The sequence below is a fragment of the Budorcas taxicolor genome, chromosome 25 (assembly GCF_023091745.1).
Source record: "Budorcas taxicolor isolate Tak-1 chromosome 25, Takin1.1, whole genome shotgun sequence".
Taxonomy (NCBI): domain Eukaryota; kingdom Metazoa; phylum Chordata; class Mammalia; order Artiodactyla; family Bovidae; genus Budorcas; species Budorcas taxicolor.
Window position 1 is genome coordinate 44,031,383 of NC_068934.1, and position 22,265 is coordinate 44,053,647.

General features: G+C 50.6%; 1 protein-coding gene across 1 annotated transcript; it reads right to left on the minus strand.

Annotated features, from left to right (window-relative positions):
* Positions 1 to 5,626: 5,626 nt before the first annotated feature.
* Positions 5,627 to 22,203, minus strand: CDCA5 (cell division cycle associated 5). The gene is made up of 9 exons (XM_052662520.1): positions 22,158 to 22,203; positions 21,836 to 21,930; positions 21,583 to 21,762; positions 18,737 to 19,174; positions 7,702 to 7,815; positions 7,405 to 7,514; positions 7,099 to 7,197; positions 6,078 to 6,144; positions 5,627 to 5,938 (listed from the first exon to the last, which is right to left on the minus strand). The coding sequence occupies exons 1-9, from the start codon at positions 22,201 to 22,203 to the stop codon at positions 5,627 to 5,629; spliced, it is 1,461 nt and encodes a 486-aa protein (XP_052518480.1).
* Positions 22,204 to 22,265: the final 62 nt, after the last annotated feature.

Below are 22,265 nucleotides of genomic sequence, written 5' to 3' on the forward strand. Positions count from 1 at the left end.
AGGTGTGTTAGCACAGTAGCGTGTCAGGACTAGGGGTGGGGTACATTGTGATCAGGGACTTCAGGGAGGTGCCCCAGAAAGCCAGGTATTGGAGAGATGATTATCAGCACCCAGCATGTGATCTTATCGGTAGCCCATCAGTGTGCGGAGTGCACATATTCCTTTACAAGGGCATGAGAGGACAGTCACCACCAGGCAGCCAGCCAGACACCAAGGTCAACTGATAATTAAGGAACAGATGTGGTGATGACACCATGAGACAGAAACCCCATGGTCCTGCCCTGCCCCCGTCCTGGAAAGTGTGAGGCCGCAGACAAGACACCTGGGCAGGAGTGGGTGACATTTGAGTGGGTGGTGTCGGAGAACTCCAGGTCAGGTTGTTGGAATCAACTGGCATCAACTCTGCTGTCTGCACCAGACATTAACTTGATCAATCTTCTTTCTCCATCTTGGCTGGGAGGGTGGTATGGCCCCTCTGAACATTTTGGATGGACTGTGGGTATTGATGGAAATCCCTTCAGAGAGCTAATGCATTTGATTTCCTTTAGTGAATGATTCTGTCCAGCCACTCATCCATTTATCTTACATTTGGGGCGCACCACCTGGCATGTGGGATGTTAGTTCCCTGACCAGGGATCAAACCCACACCCCCTGCAGTGGGAGGGTGCAGTCTTAACCGCTGGACCGCCAGGGAAGTCTCTTGATTTCCTCATCTTCCCACCTCACTCCGTCCATCCCTCGGACTCAGAGTTCTTTGATCCTCCAGGACGGCCAGTCCATTGGCGCTGGCTCCTGTCCTCTCTCTCTCAACTCCCAAGTGTGCTTATCTTCTTCCTCACCCAGCCGGAGTCTCTTGCAAACCCTCTCCACCGCCTTGATCCTCTCTGCTTTGGTCACATTCACTGGAAAAATCCCTGACCTGGTTACATCCACCCCTCTGCCTACACTTCACCTTCACCCTTGACCCCAAACGTACCTGTGCAGTCAGATGACCACACTCATCTCACCTTAAGTTTATAATCCGGGACCTCAAGCAGGCCCTCAACACTGCCCAGCAGTCCTACCATCCTTCCCCAGTCCACAGTCCCTCCCCCCATCCTAGATGGAGGTTTCATATTCCCTCCTCTTTTTTCAAGCGTCCGACACGTTCTTCTCCACCCTTACTCTCAGCTGAAGACTGTGCTTCCTATTTCACTGAGAAAATCAGAAGGAACATCCCCTTGTGTGATCCACACTTCCATCCAAGGGAGCCTCTACCCTGGGCAAAACCCACCCTGCCCTCACCGCTCAAGGATGTGGCCCCACGTCTCCCTGCCTTTACTGGATCACTTCCACCCACCTAAAGCATCTGTTTATGGTGCTTAACACTATCTTTCAAAAAAAAAAAAAAAAAACACCTCTCAATTCTACTTGCTCGTCTAGTAACTGTCCCATTTTCTGTCCCCTTTTACAAAAAAACTCGGAAGAGTAGACCATGCTCGTCTCCAATTCGTCTCCTCCCATCCTTCTTCTTCATTTTAGATATTTGTTTGGCTGTGCTAGGTCTTAGTTGTGGCACTTGGGATATGCGATCTTCGTTGCGGCATGCGGGATCTTTAGTTGTAGTGAGTGAGGTCTATTTCCTGACCAGAGATTGAACCCAGGCCCTCTGCATTGGGAGTGAGGAGTCTCAGCCGCTGCACCACCAGGGAAGTCCCTCCTCCCATTCTTTCCTGAGGCCACTCCGTTTAGGCTTTATTCCACTGAAATCGCTCTTGAGAAAGCCCACTTTGCTCCGCGTTGCTCAGTGCGCTGGTCAGCTCTGTCCTCTTTTCTTACCTGAACCGGCTGCAGCGCTGCTCACAGCAGATCACCCGTTGTCTTTCTGTGCTTTGGTCACTTGGCTTCCAGGACATCTCATCTGCCCGGTTTCCTTCTTCCCTTTCAGTCTCCTTTGCTGGGTCCTCTCCATCTCCTGACCTCTTAGTGTCAGACGACCAGGGCTCGCCTTGGACGGCTTCCCCAGCTGCACCCATTTTCTAGGTGATCTCATGGCTGTACATCCCACTGTGGCCCCTCCCTCAGGTCCTCCACAGCTCTGCTCAGAAGTCACTTCTGCACGCGATCTTCCCTGCCACTCTCTCTAAATTGTGTTCCTTTACCTCTCAGGCTTTCCCTCCCCTCTCCCACTTCATTTTTCTCTATTGCATCCATCACTGCTCTGATATTAATTATCCCTTATCTCCTCTTCTAGAATGTAGGTTCTGCTAGGGCCCGCATCTTTGTTTTACTGAATCGCCAGAGCCCAGAGCAGTGCCAGGTGCATAGTAGGCACACCACAAATACTTGTAGAGTGGATGGAGACCTGACCCGAATGAGCTCAGCTCCGCCACCCTGGGCATTCATACTCAGCTGTCTGATATTTAAGGGGCGTCCAGGGCAGCCACAGGGATACCAAATGCGGGCATGTGGGCCTCCCTGGCGCCTCAGTGGTAAAGAATCTGCCTGCTAATGCAGCACACTTGGGTTCAATCCCTGGTCCAGGAAGATCCCACATGCCGCGGAGCAGCTAAGCCCGTGCGCCACAATTACTGAGCCTGTGCGCTAGAGCCTGGGAGCCACAACTGCTGAGCCCAGGTGCCCTAGAGCCCGGGCTCCACAAGAGAAGCCACCTCAATGAGAAGCCCTCATTCACTGAAACGAGAGAAAAATTCGCACAGCAACGAAGACCCAGCACAGCCAAAATGAAAACAAATAAATACATAAAACTAAACTAAAATAAATAAATACATAAATAAAAACTGCTGCCTAGCTTGCCAAAGTGGGGTAAGGGAGGGATGTATTAAGAGTTTGGGATTAGCAGGCAAGAACTATTACATATAGTATAGAAAAAAGCAAGGTCCTAAAACATGCTGCAACTAAAGATCCCCCATGCTGCAAATATAGCACAGGGAACTATACCCAATATCCTGTGATAAAACCAGCCTAAGGCAGGCATCCCCTCACTGTCCAGGTTTGCTGGGCAGTGCCAGCAAACTGGTGCCAGTAGACTTCACAGGGAAGACAGAGCTGTTCCAATAAAGTCTGCCTTCTGTGGAGGGGGTTACTGAGACAGGGAAGAAAAGTGCAAGAAATTGCCCCTGGTGCCACCTGACGGCAGCTTTGACATGGGTTCTTCTTTATTTTTTTAAATCTTTGTGATTCTCGGGCTTCCCTTGTGGCTCAGCTGGTAAAGAATCTGCCTGCAATGCGGGAGACCTGGGTTAGATCCCTGGGTTGGGAAGATCCCCTGGAGAAGGGGAAGGCTACCCACTGCAGTATTCTGGCCTGGAGCATTCCATGGACTGTATAGCCCATGGGGGAGAAAAGAGTCGGACATGTGAGCGACTTTCACTTCACTTCACTTGTGATTCTCACCTACCCTAATCCAATCTTCATAATAGAGGCAGTCTAGAGAAAAAAAAAAAAGTATGCATATACACATAAGATGTTATGGAAAAACCCAAAATAAGTTTTTGGTCAATCCTATTTAACTGAATTACTTTGCCATACAGCAGAAATCTGGAGGAGGAAATGGCAACCCCCTTTAGTATTTTTGCTTATAAAATCCCATGGACAGAGGAGTCTGGCGGGCTACAGTCCATGGGGTTGCAAACATTCAGACATAACTGAGTGACTGAGTGTGCAGGAACAGCAGATATTAACACATCAGAAAACAACTATACTTCAATGAAATAAAATTTTAAAAACCTGCCACCTATCAAATGAGACCATGCAATATCTTGGAGATAGAAGTGGTTAAACTGATTTAATTATTTAGCTGATCTAACTATCTTCCTCAATATCATTATGGCATGACTCCCTTCAGGAAAAGAACACAGCTGTACCACTGGGTCACTGGTTGGCTAAGGGAGGAGGGTGGAGTCTTGGGAGTGGAGGGCAGGTAAATCAGAGCCCAGCTCAGGTGGCACTACTGGTAAAGATTCTGCTTTCCAATGCAGGAGACACAAGAGACTCAGATTCAATCCCTGGAGTAGGAAATGGCAACCCCACTCCAGTATTCTTGCCTGGAAAATTCCATGGACAGAGAAACCTGGAAGGCTACAGTCCATGGGGTCACAAAGAGTCAGACACAACTGAGCACGCACACACACACAGCTCAGTATAAAGTGAAAGTGAAGTCGCTCAGTCGTGTCCGACTCTTTGTGACCCCACGGACCAGAGCATACTGGGCTCCTCCGTCCCTGGGATTTTCCAGGCAAGAGTACTGGAGTGGGTTGCCATTTCCTTCTTCAGAGGATCTTCCCAACCCAGGGATCGAACCCAGGTCTCCTACATTGTAGGCAGACGCTTACCCGTCTGAGTCACCAGGGAAGCCTCAGTCTAAAGCTGTGACCAAATCAGTCCTTCACTGGTCCAGTGGATCACGAGGTTTTGGCCTGGGCAGGATCCCATGGGTCTGGTATAAGTCAAACTGGGTCTGACAAGGGGCCCAACCTGGACTTCCATCCCCCCAGCTAGTGTACCCTGCAGTGGGTATATGAAGGCAGAGAGATGGTCACGGTTCTTTCCACGCCACACTACAGGATTCTGCCCAATAAACAATACCACCCTTAGGGTTATGGGGCTTTGCCAAAAGTTGTCCTATAGCATGCTGACCGATTTTGTATCTCATTTAGCAATCTCGTTTCAGGATTCCTCCTCTTTTTCTCCCTTGAACATATATGTGTCTTGCTTTCTTGTATCCTCCTTTGAACAGGCTTTGTCAGCTTGCTGGCTTTGTCATCTCCTTCATTAGGGAGTTAAAAAAAAAATCTAAAGCACTTTATTTGTTTAGTGGTATGGGAAAAATTTCTAAGTTTTTGAATACTCCACCTATACATTCTCTGTGCGTCTGTCTCTTCTCTCTCTCATTACATCAGTAATCAGGGGATGCCTAGGAAGGCTCCTGGGGCTGGGCCAGGTCTGAGGGCAATGCAGCTGAGGGGTACAAGCCCTGAGGGCCTGTCGGTGGCCGGAGCACAGGGACCACAGCTGGACACTCGGGTCCACAGATGAGGTAGGGGTGGACAGGAAGACCATCATTGGTGAAGGGGAGCAGGTCTCAAGGCGGGGCCCCAGGAGACCCTGGTTGGAGGTGGGAGTGGGAATTCAAATTCCAGCAGCATTTCCAGGCCTGAAGTATGGGGCCCCTTTGGGGAGCTCTCACTCCCCACTCCCCGATGACTTGATTGACAAAAGAGGAGACTCATCCAAGGCCACAGGGTAGAAAGTGGCTCTTCCTGCCCCTCCCTAATCTGCCCTTTGGAGTTAGACCTGGGGCTTCCAGCCTCCCAAGGAGAGGGTGTGGCCCCCTTCCAGTCCCACCCCAGTGCTTATCACAGGATCGCTTATCTTGAGGATGATAACAGCCAGATCTGGAGCCTCCTCTGGGGTGGGGGCAGCTCAGGGCCCAGGGAGGTGGAGGATGTTGGAGGACGGCCTACTTGGTGCTGGTGGCCTCCTCTCCACCCGGTTCCCAGGGCCCACACACAAGCAGGGGGAGCCGTGGCTCAGATTCGGTAAAGTTTACTGCAGGGAGCTGAGAGGAACAGCCAGGGGGCTCCCCAAGGAGATGTGCTGTCTCCAGCCTTGGCTCAGCTAGGGCCTAGGGCTGACATGTGTTTCCGCTGTTGAGGGCAGGGTCAGGCTGCAGGATGACCAGCCCTGCCATCTGGGAGCTGGGTTGCTGCAGACAGGGGGGAACCGGTTGAGTGGCGCTGGGCAAACTGGTCCTCTCACCCCACCCAGAGCTGGGTGTTCCTGGTACCTGGAACAGCGCCCCCTCCTGGACGGCCTGGGCTCCTTCCTGGATGGTCTTACCCTCCTCCTGGAAGGCCTCTCCTTCCTCCTGGACGGCCTTCTCTCCCTCCAGGATGGCCCTTGCTTCCTCTTTCAGGCTTTTATACAAGGAGTCAGGCTGGAACAAAGGGTTTCAGGGGCCAGAGGTGGGTAGATGGCGCCAGGCAGGACGGCCTGCCAGGGGCCTGCCCAGGAGCAGGGCTAGGAGGCGGGGAGAAGGCACCACAAAGGAGGTGGGTCCTGGGTTGAGGTCTCACCAGGTCTCGCAGCTTCTCCCCCAGAGCCAGGTTGTCAGCTTGGATAGTGCTGAGCGACTCCCGAAGCCTAGGGTTGAAAGGGAGACCTGCACCCTCAGCCCCCAGACTTGTCTTAGGCAGCCCCCCACCCCCACGGCACACAGCTCTTGCATGAGCTCCTGATCTGGCATAGCCACAAGCCCAGGGTTTCACCAGGAGCCCAGTCTGGTTCTGGCAAAGCCACAGGCAGGGAGGGAATTCGTCTCCCCTTGTGACTGGCAGCAGGGGACCTAGAGGGAGATGAATCCTGCTTCTCTTCTTTAGCAAGGGGAGATCCGACTGCTGCCTTGCACGTACTGGCCCGGGAACCCTCTAAAGGAGCCTTGGGCTAGCCGCCCACCCCTCTGGTCTGCAGTGGGCGCTGTGGCAGGGTTCTGCATGGTCTCTGTGTGGAATTAGCCTGGCCCAAGCTCCTTGGCCAGATGTAGATGAATATGTGTCAACCACTCAGATCCATGGCTATGGGAATCTCCTGCAGCCTTGGGGAATGACTGTCACACTCCTCCCACCCCAAGACCTCTGTCTCCATGGAGTTTGGACCCTGGCATTGCCACTGGTAGACAAGTGGTCATGGGACTGTGCAGACCTAAGCTCCAGAGCCTGACATCCAGAGAACTGACCACCCCCATCCCCTTTCTCCACAGACCAAAATACCCCTCAAGTTTTGGACAGTTAAAGATGGTGGCCCCTTGCAGGCAACGTCATAGACTGCCTGCTAATCAGGCACATGGGCACATTGATGGGAAAGGGCTGTGGCCCCCACTCCTCTGGGAAAGGACATACAAGGCCACTGATGCTTGAGAGGGACGGGACCTACTGGCTAGTAAGGAGGTCACCCAGAGCAGAACAGAGAGCAGGGAAGGGAAGGAGGGAAGAAGAGGGCCCAGTCAAGGTGTCAACTTACATCAAGCCACAGGCCCTGCACTCCATTCTGGGAAACCCTGTCACCCTCCCTGTCCCCACCTGCCCCTGTCCGGCTCACCTCAGGCACACATTTTGCAAATGGCTCATTTCCTTTGAGGTCCGCTGCGGGCCCCAGTCTTCCTTATCCAGGAACTGGGACTCCTGGATGTCCAAGTCCCTGGGTGGGTGCACAAGGAGGATTGGACCCGAGGCTGGAGGCTGGAGGGTAGGGTGAGCAGAGGGGAAACCCAGCCCAAGGCCCAGGCTTCTTCAGTCCTGTCTAGGCCACCCCTGCACACACGCCCCAGGGCTGAGTCCTGGCCCAGATCTGAATGTTGATGGCGGAGAAGCACCCTCCGGCCCCTCCCCTCTCACATGGCCTTACTCTGCAGGGTCGCTGGCGGGCTCGGTTGCAGTCAGGAGGGTAAACAGGAAAGTGGCGCTGGCTTCCTGCTCCTGGCCCAGCTGCTGCCCTGAAGAATCTGAAAAAGATGGCTTTGGCAGAGAGGGTGCCCTGGTGACTGAAGCAGCATGAGGCTGGCTGGCCGCCCAAGAACTGGGGTCCTCCCACACCCGACCGTAAGAGGATGGGCGCAGTGGCTAGGGGTTCAGACCTCCCTCCAACGAGGAGAAGAATTTCTCCAGCCCCCGCCCTGCCCATGGCCTCAGGAGGTCCTGTCACCTCTGTGTCTGGCTCCCCGGAGATCTGAGTGTCTTCTGGCTTCTGCTCCCCAGCAGGTGGCAGCGCTGGCTTCTCCTCGGGCTCCGAGTGGGCTGTTTGTCCATCCCAGGGACACTGAGGGAGATGGTAACTCAGTTGGTGAGCCACCCCCACCATCCCGCTGGTCTCCCCTTCCCAGCCTCCCTTGCTTTTTTTGGGGCGACCTCCAGCCTTGAGAACCACCACCACCAGCTCTGACCTCAACGGGTTGCCAGATTTAGTATGTAAAATATAGGACACCCAGTGAAATTTGACTTCAGAATAAATGGTCATTTTTTTCAAGCGTATCTCAAACATTTCACAAGCCACACTCATACTTTAAAAAGTGTTTGTTTTTCTTTTGAAATTCAAATTTCACTGGTGTGTCTTGTGTTTTATCTGGCAACCCTACCAAAGCTATATGGTAACGGTATCTTGTCAACTAAATTCTTGCAAATGCAAGACATCCCTGGTAACTTTGCTTTGGAAACTAGGCCTAAAGAAACATCTCCAAAAGAAAGAAAAATAATTCACACAGAGGTCCACAGTAGCCGACCAACAGCCAGAAGAAAAATTGAAACCTGCCTGAAGGGCCCAAATACAAGGAAAGGGAAGTAAGCAATGACTTATGATTGTGATAGAACGCAATCCACTCTGAAGTTCATGGTCTTTGGTAAACACTGGTCCACCAAACTCTGTCCTTGAGCCAAGTGTTATGCTGGATACTGAGACCACACAGATAGATGATTGTGACCAAGTTTTGCCCAGAAGCCCCCAGAGATGGGGGGCGGGGGTGGCCTAGGCTCTCAGATGCCCACTGGGCAGGGACATGTGCCATCCAGAAGCCTGTAAAGAAAGCCTTGACTGAGAGGGCCACTTGGCTTAGGAGCTCCAGAAAGACTCCACCAGCGGGTGCTGCTTGGTCTACGAGTGGGGCGTCTTGGCCAGAGGAGGAAGAAGGGCAATCCAAAAGAGGAAGTGGCTTGGGCAGGATGATGCCAACGGACATGACACATTCAGGCGTGGGGTGCTCCCACTGAGAGCCGGGGTGAAAAGGCCCGGGCTGTGGCCCCCAGGGGATAAGGAAGAGTTGAAGTAGGAGATAGATGGGCCCCTGGGCCAGAGACCTGGTGTTTGTCAGGTGGAATAAAACTGAAGCTTTGTCCTCAGCCAGGTGAGATGCCCCGTTTCCTTCCTCCATTGATATGGAGGGAATGAAGTAATGGTGGGGAATTTGTTGCAGCAAAAATTGAGATGAGACTTTTCTGATAACTTAGAAAAATAAGGAAACAATGAACAGGCTGGGGAAACAGCACAAACTGAAATAGTTAAGCAATCTTGGGTATTCTTTAGGGTTACTGCTAACAAACAACTTGTAGTTGGACTTGTTCTTCACAAAGCTAAACAAAGGAAATTACTCTCTGACTCCGCCAGAATTCCACTCTGCACCCGGCTCTCTTCTCCCCCTACACTCTTTCGTAGCATTCTTCATTTCAGAAAGAAGGTCACGGGCCGATAACTAGAGACCAACCCCAGTTACCATCTGCCTGATGCCAGCTGTGGCTGTTTTGAGATTTTTTTTTTTAAATCTATTTCTCTTTTAAAATTTTACATATTTATTTTGCCTGTGCTGGGTCTTCATTGCTGCACGCGGTCCTTCTCTAGTTGTGGCCACCAGGGGCTAGTCTTTGCTGCAGTACTTGGGGCTTCTCATTGTGGTGGCTTCTCTCGTTGCAGAGCAGAGGCTCTAGGAGCACAGGTTTAGTTGCTCCGTGGCATGTGGGATCTGCTCTGCTTCCCGGACCAGGGATCAAACTTGAGTCCCCTGCATTGGCGAGTGGGACCATCTGGGAAGTCCCTGTTTTGAAATCTTGCAAAAGGGAAAAAAAAACACACGCAAGATTTTCATTAGGATGTAAAACCTCTGTCTTTCCTGGGGGCACAGTTCTTGAGGTGCTGGCCTGCTGTTTGCGTTTTGCCTGGCAAAGAATAAAGCTATTCTTCCTTTTTTCCTCCAGACTCTGTCTCCGTATTTCTAGTCAGCATCAGTGAACCGAGAGCCAAGATTTTAGCGTCAGCGTGGGAGATCTTTGGGTGTTTGTGTTGTCTGAGCCGTGGCTGAGCAGATGGATGGGAGGAGGAGAGCCTGGGGGCAGAAGCCCAGGGCCTTGAGGGTGAAGGAGAGAGACATTCACGATTGTCGCCTGTGACAAGTGTCTACTCTGAGTTGTACCTTGGAAGGTGAGCACGAGGCGCTGTCAGGCCACAAACGCAGGCCTCACGTGGTCTGCATATGCTATGCACCAATGCACCACACAGGGTTGCCAAATAGAATACAGGATGCCTGGTTAAATCTGAGTGCCAGATAAACAGTGAGGTTTGTTTTAGTATGGTGATGTTCCAAATATTGCAAGGGACATACTTGTACTGCAAGATTATTATTTATTGAATTTGGGAGATGATTACTTTAAATAGAAAATTCATTATTTATCTGACATTCAAATTTAACCAGGAATCCTGCATATTTTTGTTAAATCTGGCAAGCCTAACACCACACCCACCTATTGGTGCCCATCAGAGGAAACTGGGAGGCACAAACAGCTTTCTGGCTAGAATTAGTAACCAGAAAGTACTGGAGAAGATGATTGGAGATAGAGGAGAGTATCTGAACAATAAGAAATATGGAAAGTTGTAACATGATAGGGAGTCCAGGGTCACTGGTTCTTAGACTTCCCTTTGTGTCCACATTAGCCTCAGCTTGGCTGTCTAACAGCCGACTGTATGAAAGCTCTCTCCCCCAGGCCATTGAGCACTTTCCCAGAGAATGCCCGGCATTCCCTTGTTGCCCCATCAGGGTCCCACTGGCCAAGCATTAGAGGTGGTTAATTCAGACTTAGACAGAAGACAGCTCCAAGCTGAAAATCCATAGACCCATGTTGGACTCTCGCTCTGCAGTTCAAAGATGGGGCAGCCCCAAGCACTCAGGTTCAGTTTCTTAGCCTATAAAATGGGTATCAGTTCAGTCGCTCAGTCATGTCCGACTCTTTGCGACCCCATAGACTGCAGCACACCAGGCTTCCCTGTCCATCACCAACTCCTGGAACCTACTCAAACTCATGTCCATCGCATCAGTGATGGCATCCAACCATCTCATCCTCTGTTGTCCCCTCTCCTCCCATCTTCAATCTTTCCTCGCATCAGGGTCTTTTTCAATAAGTCAGTTCTTTGCATCAGGTGGCCAAAGTATTAGAGTTTCAGCTTCAGCATCAGTCCTTCCAAAGAATATTCAGGACTGATTTCCTTTAGGATGGACTGGTTGGATCTCCTTGCAGTCCAAGGGACTCTCAAGAGTCTTCTCCAACACCACAATTCAAAAGCATCAATTCTTCAGTGCTCAGCTTTCTATATGGTCCAACTCTCACATCCATACATGACTACTGGAAAAACCGTAGCTCTGACTAGATGGACCTTTGTTGACAAAGTCATGTCTCTGCTTTTTAATATGCTGTCTAGCTTGGTCATAGTTTTTCTTCCAAGGAGCAAGTGTCTTTTAATTTCATTGCTGCAGTCATCATCTGCAGTGATTTTGGAGCCCCCCCCCCCCAAATAAAGTCTCTCACTGTTTCCATTGTTTCCCCATCTATTTGCCATGAAGTGATGGGGCCAGATGCCATGATCTTAGTTTTCTGAATGTTGAGTTTTAAGCCAACTTTTCCACTCTCCTCTTTCACATTCATCAAGAGGCTCTTTAGTTCTTCTTCACTTTCTGCCATAAGGGTGGTGTCATCTGCATATCTGAGGTTATTGATATTTCTCCCAGCAATCTTGATTCCAGCTTGTGCTTCAGCCAGCCCAGCATTTCACATGATATACTCTGCATATAAGTTAAATAAGCAGGGTGACAATATACAGCCTTAATGTACTCCTTTCCCAGTTTGGAACCAGTCTGTTGTTCCACATTCGGTTCTAACTGTTGCTTCTTGACCTGCATACAGGTTTCTCAGGAGGCAGGTCAGGTGGTCTGGTATTCCCATCTCTTTCAGAATTTCCCACAGTTTGTTGTGATCCACACAGTCAAAGGCTTTGGCATAGTCAATAAAGCAAAAGTAGATGTTTTTCTGGAACTCTTTTGCTTTTTCAATGATCCAACAGATGTTGGCAATTTGATCTCTGGTTCCTCTGCCTTTCCTAAATTCAGCTTGAACATCTGGAAGTTCACAGTTCACGTACTGTTGAAGCCTGGCTTGGAGAATTTTGAGCATTACTTTGCTAGCATGTGAGATGAGTACAATTGTGTGATAGCTTGAGCATTCTTTGGCATTGCCTTTCTTTGGGAATGGAAATAAAACTGACTTTTTCCAGTCCTGTGGCCACTGCTGAGTTTTCCAAATTTGCTGGCATATTGAGTGCAGCATTTTCATAGCATCATCTTTTAGGATTTGAAATAGTTCAGTTGGAATTCCACTCCACAAATATTTATACTGAGCCTTGATTTTGTACCAGGCCCTGCCCTGAATGTGGAAAGGATATAGAAAGGAATTCCCTCCTTTGGGGAGTCTGTTATGGACCGCATATAAAGATGCCTGGGGTCAGTTATTACATATTCTACCAGGAGCTATGCATGTGATCATCAACCTGGACAACCAGTTGACCAAAGCAACTCTATCATAGAGGTGGAATCAGCTCCACTTTTCATAAGAGAAAAGCAAGACTTGAAGAGGCTAAGTAACTTCGCTGTGGTCTCAGAAGAAACAAAGATGGGGTTCAGAGCCAAGGCTGAGTTCCAGTCTGATGGCTGTCAGAGTTTGGCAACTTGCCAGTCACGTGGTGGGAGCACATGGGCTGGAGGTGGGAGTGGGGAAGGCAGCCTTCTCAGGACCATTCAAGCCTTGGGCCAAGGCCTTCAAGCCTCTTCTTTCAAGCCTGAAGAGGTGGCAGGTCACAGGGTCTCAGGACTCAGGATGAAGCGGTGGGGGAGGGGAGCTGGGGAGGGAACTGTCCTGTGCAAGAGTGAAGTCTACACCCAGGGCCATGGGGATCAGTGTGAACCCTGTGGTTGGGTCCAGGATTCGTACTGGGGGAGGCTGAGGTCTCATGTTTGCCTCAGGCCACCCAGGTGCCACTGCTTTTGACTCACCCTGCCCCTCTCTTTCCTCCAGGGAGCTCGAAGCTCTCCAGGAGGCTGTGAGCTGCCGTGGGCCAGGCTGGAGGGAAAGCATCACCCCTCTTCATCCTTCATGTGCCTGGACACTGGGAGGACAGAGCTAAATATGACTGATTCGGCCTCTACCCTCAGAGCTCAGACTACTGTGTAAATGTGTATGTCCAACACACAGACTGTGAGCTTAAAGGTGCTGCGAGGGGTCTGCACATGGTCTGGGGAGTTAGAAAGGTGGGCATGGTCAGGTCTACCTGTAAATAACTATTGTTCACTGAGTACTTATCATGTACTATGCATTTTACTCATATCATTTCCTCTCATTCTCATCGAAATGACATGAGGTGGGGACAGCTATTTCCCACTTTTTCAAAGTTCACTTTATGCCACTTGCTTTTACAAAAAGACCTAACACTAGCACCTGTTCTTGCTAACTGAAAGAAATTTTCAGTTTTAGGAAACCGGAGAAAATTCACATTTTTAGGGAAAAAGGTAAGAAGCAAAAACAACGTTGTTTTGGTTTCGAGTTTTGGAGGCAGCTTGCACTCCAAGCAGCCAGAATAGCCCTTCCAAGCAACTCTACCAGAAACTGCACCCACCATCGCAGCACCATGAGCATCTGTGCTTCACCTCGATTTATGCTATGCCTCTGTTAGCAAGCTGAGTGTCCTAAGGTAACTGCTTCTTCACTTTACACCATTTCAGTTTACAAAAGGTCTCACAGGAATGCTCTATTTTCAGATATCTGGGAAACCTATAGTTTTTTGTTGTTTTTTTAATGTTTATTTATATTTGGCTGTTTGGGTCTTTGTTGCTTCATGGGCTGTCCTCTAGTTGCAATGAGTGGGGGCTACTCTCCAGCTGCGGTGCATGAGCTTCTCACTGCGGTAGCTTCTCTCGTCGTGGAGCACAGGCTCTAGGGCCCGTGGGCTCAGTAGCTGTGGCCCAGGGGGTTAGTTGCCCAGGGCACGTGGGATCCTCCTGGATCAGGGATTGAACCCTTGGGATAGGCGGGTAGGAAAGACTGAGCAGATGTGACACTTGAGCCAAAGCCACACCTAACCAAGGCGGAACTCAGCAGGTGAGGACCTTGCAGCAGCTCGGGGCCTGCGCTGGGTCTCTGGACCCTAGACTGGAGACCTGGCCAGCAGCCTCACCCTGCAGTCCTCATGAGCGCCAGCAAGCAGTCTGGACCAGCAGGGCTCTGGGTTGCAAATAACAGAAAACAGCATTGGGTAATTTAAGCTAACGAGGAAGGGTACTGGGGAGTCAGGGAACTCTGAGGAAGAAGACTCAAAGGGCCGGAGGTGTGGGATGCTGGCTGCCAGAACATGAGGACCCCAACACAGGACCCAACCGGAGTGCTCTGCCATCTCCACACTGGACCACAGAGGTCCAGGGCTGCCACCAGACCTGTGAGGCCTTCACCTCACTGAATCCTCAACGATCCTTCCCTCTCCTCCTGGTCCTCGGTCCAGGTCCTCATGCAGTCTGGCTGGTTGACTCAGGTCAGATGCGCATGTTCTGATCTCTGGGATCAGGGCAAGTGTCTGACCCCTTCATGCCCAAGGAGAAAAGCGGGTCTTGCTGTTGGGCCATTTGTAGGGGTTGACACTCTCGGCAGCCAAAACCTGATAACATCCATTACACGACTGCACGGACAATGGGAAGTCATCAAAGGGTGTTTTTCTCATGGCTGCTTTTATTTTTGGGGGGGTTGTGCTGGGTCTTTGTTGCCGCACGCAGGCTTTCTCAAGTTGCAGCAAGCAGGGGCTACTCTTCACTGTGGGCTTCTCATCGCGGTGGCTTCTCTTTTGCAGAGCACAGGCTGTAAGCATGGGCTGAGGAGCTGCACATGCACTCAGTGTTGTAGCTCGCGGGCTCTAGAGCACAGGCCAGGCAGCTGTGACACACTGGCTTAGTTGCTCTGCAGCACATGGGATATTCCTGAACCAAAGATCAAGCTCATGTGCTTATAGGTACAATAGAATATACAAAAATGTATATATTACATTTTATCCATTCATCCATCGATGGTTATTTGTGCTATTTCCAACTTTTGGCAATTGTGAATAATGTTCCTATGAACATGGGTGTGCGAGTATCTTGAGACCCTGCTTTCACTTCTTTTGGATATTGTACCCAGAAGTGAATTGTATCAATATACAGTTTTGTTATATACAATAGGTATGATGGAATATTAGCCAGTCTTCAAAAGGAATTGATTCTGACACATGCTATCACATGGATGAACCTTGACAACATGGTAAGTGAAATGAGACATAAAGGAATGTCCCTGGTAATTCAGTGCTTAAGAATCCACCTTCCAATGCAAGATCCCATGTGCCATAGGGCACCTAAGCTGGAGTGCCACAATGAAGATCCAGTGTAGCCAAAATAAAAATAAACAAATTTTTAAAAACTTTAAGAAAGAAATGAGACACAAAAGGGCAAACATTCTCTGGCTCCTTATGGACAGAAAGTAGGATGGTGGGTGCCAGAAGCTGAGGCAATAGGGAATAGGGAATTACTTACTGTCTTGGGAGGATGAAAAGGTTCTAGAGATGACTGATGGTGATGGCTGCACAGCATTGTGAGTGTGTTTAATGCTACCAAACTGTACACTTAAGATGCTTAAAATGGTAAATTTTATGTTATGTACTTTGTCACAATAAATTAAAAAAAACAAACCACCACTCTGGACTTGCCTGATGATACAATGGACAGAAATCCATGTAATACACAGGGCTGTTGTTAAGGATTGAATCAGATAATGTGTGGGATTATTGTATCAAAGGGTTTTAAGCAGGAGAGAAACAGCATCATATTTTGTCTCTTAGAAAACTCACTCTAAGGAGATCCACTAGGAGGCCAGGGCAAATGTCCAGGGGCCACAGAGGTGGGATGGAGAGGTGCTGAGGAGGTTCTGGCTGATGGGATAGGGTGAAGGCGAGGGTAGATCTACGGATGATCCCGGGTTCCTGGCTGTGTGACCGGGTCAGCAGGTGGTGTTGACAATAACACGACAAGCACAGAAAAAGGCATGCTGGTAGATGAGCTGAATTTGAGATGACTTCTGAGTTGAGAGTTTTAGAAGACAGTTCTAGATTCCAGTTTGAGCTCAGTAGAGATGTATGGTTTGGAGATAAAGACTAGTAAAATCTTGAGACTTCCCTGGTAGTCCAGTGGTTAAGAATTCACCTTCCAATGCAGGGGATGCAGGTTCGATCCCTGGTCAGGAAACTAAGATCCTACATGCCGCTGGGCAACTAAACCCACACACCACAACTAGAGAGCATGAGCACTGCAACTAAAGCAGCCTGCACGCTGCGAGGAAGACTCAGTGGAGCGGAAAAACCCAACAACCTAGCAAGTCTTGAGCAAGGAGGGGCATGTTTATTCTAAAAACGAGGAGGCAAGGGCAAGTGTAGAAAGGATGAGGAAAGGGAGAGTGGGGGTGCCACTTGCATAAAGATGCATTTATGTCCCTGGGCCTCCTCTGGCCTGGTGGGAGAATTCCTGGGAATCACAGCTTTGACTAGCTCCCCAGGGCGTTCTGCACCCACTGCTGTCGAGCACCCAGGCTGAGCCAGTGAGGAACTGGCTCCTTCACAGGAATCTGTCAGGGAGAGGAAGCAGGGTAAGAGCTGAGGGTTGGTGCCCAGGTGCTAAGAGTGAAGCTCTTAGCAGCCTCACCCCAGACCGACTTCTTTCCTGCCGGGACATGAGGGTATGGGGCTCCCCTTCTTGGAGGAGTGACTGGACAGAAAACACAGACCTGGGGGTGGGAGTGATCTACCACAGGGCTACTGGAGGCCAGGCTGGCGGTCCCCCTTAAAAACAGACAACCAGCCCAAAGAAAGCATGGTTTCCTGGGTCCCACACCCTCGGCTCTGCCTTTGAGCCAACAAAAGAAGAGTCTATGAACAGGCAGAACATTTTTTGTTTCTTTTAATTTTAATAAGTCCCAGTTTTTTCTTCAACTCCATTCTTAGTTTTTCAGGGACAGAGAGGAGTCTGTAGGAACAACACCAACTGAACATCATCTGGTGACTTCCGGCTTTCAGGACAAAGACAACTCCCAGGAGTTGTCCTGCCAGTCAGTGAGGACAACTCTCCAGGCGCAGCCCAGTTCAAGGGCGTCGGGGTTCACCCTGGCCACGGCGCGTGCGTGAGAGAGCATGAAGCACTGGACGGGTAGTCTAGGGCTCCGAGGCCTCGCAGAGCTTAACCGGTACCCACCAGGCCTGGGCTACTCAAGGGACCCTAACCAAGCAAACACTCATCTTCCCTGACGTCCTCTGCTATCCACTAGCCCCTCTGCATTCCTCTTAGCTTCTACTTCCATGAATCCATAATCATCAAAAGGCACAGTGGCCTGGGCTACCGCGGAAGCTGTGGCTGGGCAGCCATTGAAAGCTCACCTTTCACCAATATTGAGAAAAGAGAAACAAGGGCTGGGGCATGCGGATCACCAGAGACAATGAGATGACCCCTTCCTCCCCCCAGTTCAACTCCTAGTACCTACCTCAGGCAGGGTCCTCGTGTGAGAGGACGCTAAGGAAGCTGAAAGTTCAAGCTGCTATCAACCTGGCCCCTTTCTGGCACGTGAGAAAAGCTTCCTAGAACTTTACAAAACACTAAGGTCACCAGGACCATACAACCCCGAAGTTTTTCTTCTAGAGCTGAGTAGACTGTACACTTTATAAAAAACAGGTATGACCAACAAGAGGGCGCCTTCAGCCATGGGCCCCTTCCCGGCCCTCTGCAGGCATCGACCCAGAATCCCTGAGCCTCAGGTTCTACGTTTCCTCGAGATACCTTCTTCATCTCAAGCAGCCATTGCTCCATCAGCCTGCATTTAACCCAACACCTCAGCAGCAACACACAGGACTACAAAATACAGCTTCCTTGTAGTAGACATTTATCGTCTGAGACACAACCAAGGCCTCCCTCTCTCCTACAAAAAAGACTCTATAGGCTGAGAGTCCAGATTCTTCCTCACAGATAGGACTTCTCCAATCCATGGGTTCAGTGCTCCCGGACCATCTACAGAATCTAAGAGGAAACCCAAGCTTCGCTACTAGATGGGCTCAAGGAGGGGAACCAAGCCCCAGCAGAGGAGACTCAGGAGAGAAAGCCCGAGGCTGGCCACGGCCCCCGCACCCGTCTCCGGCGGGCTGGTGCAGAACAGCAGCACTTCCCCACAGCAGCAGAGAGGTGCCCTCTCTCCCCACGACCCCCAGCCCTTTAACCTCCTCTGGCTGGGCCAGTGATGCCTGCTCCTGAGTCTGTGGCCTGACTGGAAAGTGGCTGGGATACTCTGGGAGGTGAGGGGAGGATGGTAAGTCACTGACGACAGACAGGACACCAATGTGACGCTGAGCCAGGGAGGTCCCCCTTCTGGAAGCTCGGATGGCTGCTGCCACTGCACCAACCCCCAGAGGACAGGCCCCACATGCAGCAACAGCACACGCGTGGGGAACAAGACCAGCGGAGGGGACCCCAAGCATCTTTTCCACAAGGAGAGGGAACTATGTACAGTGGGAGGAGGGCAGAGTCTGGCCAGGGACACCCCCACTTCATCTCATTCAACCAGGAGATCAAAGCGCTCAGCGGCTTCAAACTCAGCATTCATGGCCGCGGCCCACTCATCCAGCTCCGATTTCTGGGGGAAGAGAAATGGGGGGCAGGTGAGTGGCGAAGGGGGCACGTCAGCTGTGCATCTCCACCCATACTCTGCAGGCACTGCCTTTCCACCACAAGAGCCAGGGCTGAGCCCATGCCGTGCCTGTGTCCTGATGTGTCCCCCCGGGTGTCTGGCGTGGTAGCAGAGGAAGACCCCTGCCCCTCACTCACCAAGATCTCCGGCAGCTTTTTCTTCTTTCGTTTCTCTTTCACAACCAGAGGGGAGATTCCAGGGAGAGTTGTGTCTGGGGCCCAGGGCTTCACAGAAACCCTGGGGACCTCAGCTAACACTGAATCCACCACTGGCGAGACTCCAGCCAAGTCTTCAGCTGCCAGCAGCCCCTCAAAGCCAAAGCAGGACCGGCGGCCTGGGGTAGAGGTGGACGCAGAGCCCAGAGTCTCCAGGCGGCTATACGAGCGCCTGACCTTCTTTGACATTTCCAAGTCTCTGGCGTCCACGTCTCCTTTCCAGGAGTTGGACTCAGCACTCACAGGGCAAAGCACAGGAGTGGAGGGGGCAGTGACAGGGACAGTGCAGGTCTGGAAGAGGTCCTCCTTAGTGAGCTTCTTGCTAGGAGGGTTGTTTTCTTTCTCCGATAAAAAGGCGATCTGTAGCAGGACAGAAGAGAGAATGCCTCCCAGTTATTTAACTGTGTTACTGACTTCAAGAAAGGCCCAAGGATCTAAAATGTCCATCCAGTCACTAAGTCCTTACTGGTCACCTGCCAGGCACTGTGCCAGGCACTGGGAAGACAGCAGGGAAGAAAACAAAGAAGACACACCTGTTTCCACAGGGCTTCCATTCTAGTGGGAAAAAGACCACAGGGGGAATCGTGTCACATGTTAGAGGCGCTAAGCACCTTGGGAAGAAAACAGAACAGGATGGAGCGTACATGGGGTGAGCGGGAATTTTAAATAGGTGTAGGTCAATGTAGGCCTCACCGAGACAGACGTAGCACTTGAAGGAAGCAAAGGAGTCAGTCATCCAGAGGAGAACTGTCCTAGGCAGAGAACAGAAAGTGCAAAGTCCTGAGGTGAAACTGTGCCAGTCAGGGTCAAGGACAGAAGGGCAGTGAGAGTGAAGTGAGAGGGAGTGAGCTGAGGAACTGGTGATGGGATTCGAGAGGTAACGCGGGTGTTATAGGGCATGTTCTGCAGGCCATCATTTTAAGGGGAGGCCCCGGGAGCCATGGGAAGGTTGTGAACAGGAAAATGCTTAATCTGACATGTGTATTAAGATGTTCACACGCTGGTTTCTCATAATTCCAGTCTCAGCTCTAGTGCTGCTTCCTCAGAGAGACAGTCCCTTACCATGGAATGGAGGCTAGCCCCTCCTTACCTCTGCCCATCACCCTCTGTCACAGTGACCCCTTTGCTGGCCAGCGAGATCACTACTTGGTTTTGACTGTTTGCTGGTTGGCTGAGACCTCAACTAGAATGTGCACGTCCCACGTGAGCAGGTGTCTTCATCTGTCTGGTTGACCTGGCCTATGCCCAGCACCTTCAGCAGAGCCCTGCATGGAGCAGGTGTTCAATACATAAAGACTCAATTGACTTTCACAAAACTTGACACTGAGCTTTCTGATAACTAAGGTGAGAAACAGGACAAATTTAGTGACCCTTGTGGTTTAAAAGAATTTCATTAGTTATCATGAGACACTTCCTGGCTATAGGCTCTGGGGAATCTATCCCATCAGTCTTATTAAAAGGAATGCTGAACAAAATGAGGGTCACCCAGACTACCACTTTGTCAGTCCCTACAGCCATCCAAGTCCTTGCACATTTTTTTGGTCCAATATCTCATGAATTTATCATTCAGACAACAAATATACAAACAAAGTACTCTTGGCTATTCATAAGGCCTATCGGGAAGGCTTCAGGGAGGAGGTATCCTTTGAGCTGAGTCCTGTGTGATGGGGCTCTCCAGCAGTACTCCAGCAACACTCTGCTTTTACCTTACTTCATGCGCCCAATGTCTCACTTTAGGACTCCTTTGATGTCCTCCTACTTGGTCTTGGAGTCCCCAGAAGGCTTTCTCCAACCCATTCTCCAACCAGACCCAAGAAGGATCTTTCTAAAACACCCAAGGCTACCTCAGTAACTACCTTGCAACTCTCCAAAGCTGCCCACAGAACGAAGGATGAAATCCAAGTTCATCAGGATCTGCTCTGGCTTAGTACACTCCCTCTCCTGACAAGATCTACTGCAGACAGACCAAAAGTGCTGTTCCTGAAACCTTGTGCTTCTCCTTGTGGACTCCAGGTGTCTACAAACACAGTTTCCATTGCCTGGAACACTGCTAACTTGTCTTCAAAGACTAAGTTCAAACACCTCTGTGAAACGTTCCCTGAGCTACCTGGTCTGGGTTAGGTATCTTTACAGCATCTACTACTTTCTTTATTACAAGTCCTCAGCACACTATGTTATCACTTGTTTTTCTCCCCAATTGACTAGAAGCCTCTGAGCTACTCAAAGGCAAGTAACATTTCTCATTCGTTATATTTTCAGGTGCAGATCTTGTGTTAATGAGACACCTTTAACAATAATTTCTGCTAGAACAGTTCAAGACATTATAAGCTACTGAGTAAAAGAGGTTAGAAAGAAGAAAAAGTAGTAAGATCCAACTCAACTTTAAAAGGAAAATGGTAGAGAATACCAGGGCATTAAACGCACCAAGTGTGTAGGAAGTAAGCAAGCCTGGCAACATATGCAGGTGTCCAAAGGCAAACTGTTTCAAAATACAGCAAAAACAACTCCCTGGGCAGACATGAATGAGTGAGTGAAAGTCGCTCAGTTGTGTCCAACTCTTTGCGACTCCAGGCCAGAATACTGGAGTGCGTAGCCTTTCCGTTCGCCAGGGGATCTTCCCAACCCAGGAATCGAACCCAGGTCTCCCGCATTGCAGGCGGATTCTCTACCAGCGGAGCCACAAGACATGAGCAGCCATTATATCCCACCCCAGCTGTAGAATGTCTGTCCTGGACTCCCCTTAACTAAGAAAATGAAAATGAACTTACCCGGGGGCTTCTTCGAGGAGAGTTAATGGATGTGATCTGTGGAGACAACGAGTTGATCACACAGCCGACTCCCGATCCTGGCTCTCCACCTACAACCCCTCTCTCAGCCCTCACCTCTACAGTATGGGCCACGATCTTCTTCAAGACGATGGGCTTTCTGACTGGAGCCTCCTGAGGCGCCTGGAGAAGAGGAGTGAACATGAGGTCTATATTAGCCGAGAGGCTTCCAGGGCAGGAGGAACCTGAGGCTCACCTTAGGCAAGATTTCCGGGAGGGTGTTTGGGAGATCAGAGCCTGATTTCCGCTGGGACCTCCGCAGAGACCGAGTGGGAGTTGGGGCGCTGGGTCCTGCAATCAGAAAAATTTAGAAGGTAGGGGAGGACTCTAGGCCTGAGTCTAGACAACAGGTTCTGAAGAAAGAGAGAGAAGGTTCCCAAACAGGCCCTTTGGGGGCGCCTTCCTGGCCAGGAGACGAGGGAGCCTTGGAGGGCGGCGGGCGGGGGAGGGGGTTCCTCACCGAACTGCGTCCCTCAAACGGCTCAACCCCACCTCTCCCGCGCGCCCCCTCCGCTCACCGGGGCACTGGGCGGCCCCTCCGGACCGGGTTCGTCTCTCGGACATGTCTAGCTTTGGTCTCTATCCCCTCTGCCGCAGGTGCCGCCACCAGAGCGCGCGCCAACCCG

Bases quoted from the DNA above. Each gene is read 5' to 3' on its own strand.
- CDCA5 (XM_052662520.1), bottom strand. From the start codon at position 22,203: ATGTCCGAGAGACGAACCCGGTCCGGAGGGGCCGCCCAGTGCCCCG. The intron at 6,145-7,098 runs GTGAGCCGGACA...TTTCAACCCTAG, and splicing joins TTGCAAAATGTGTGCCTGAG to GCTTCGGGAGTCGCTCAGCA. The intron at 5,939-6,077 runs GTGAGACCTCAA...CCTTTGTTCCAG, and splicing joins GGGAGAAGCTGCGAGACCTG to CCTGACTCCTTGTATAAAAG.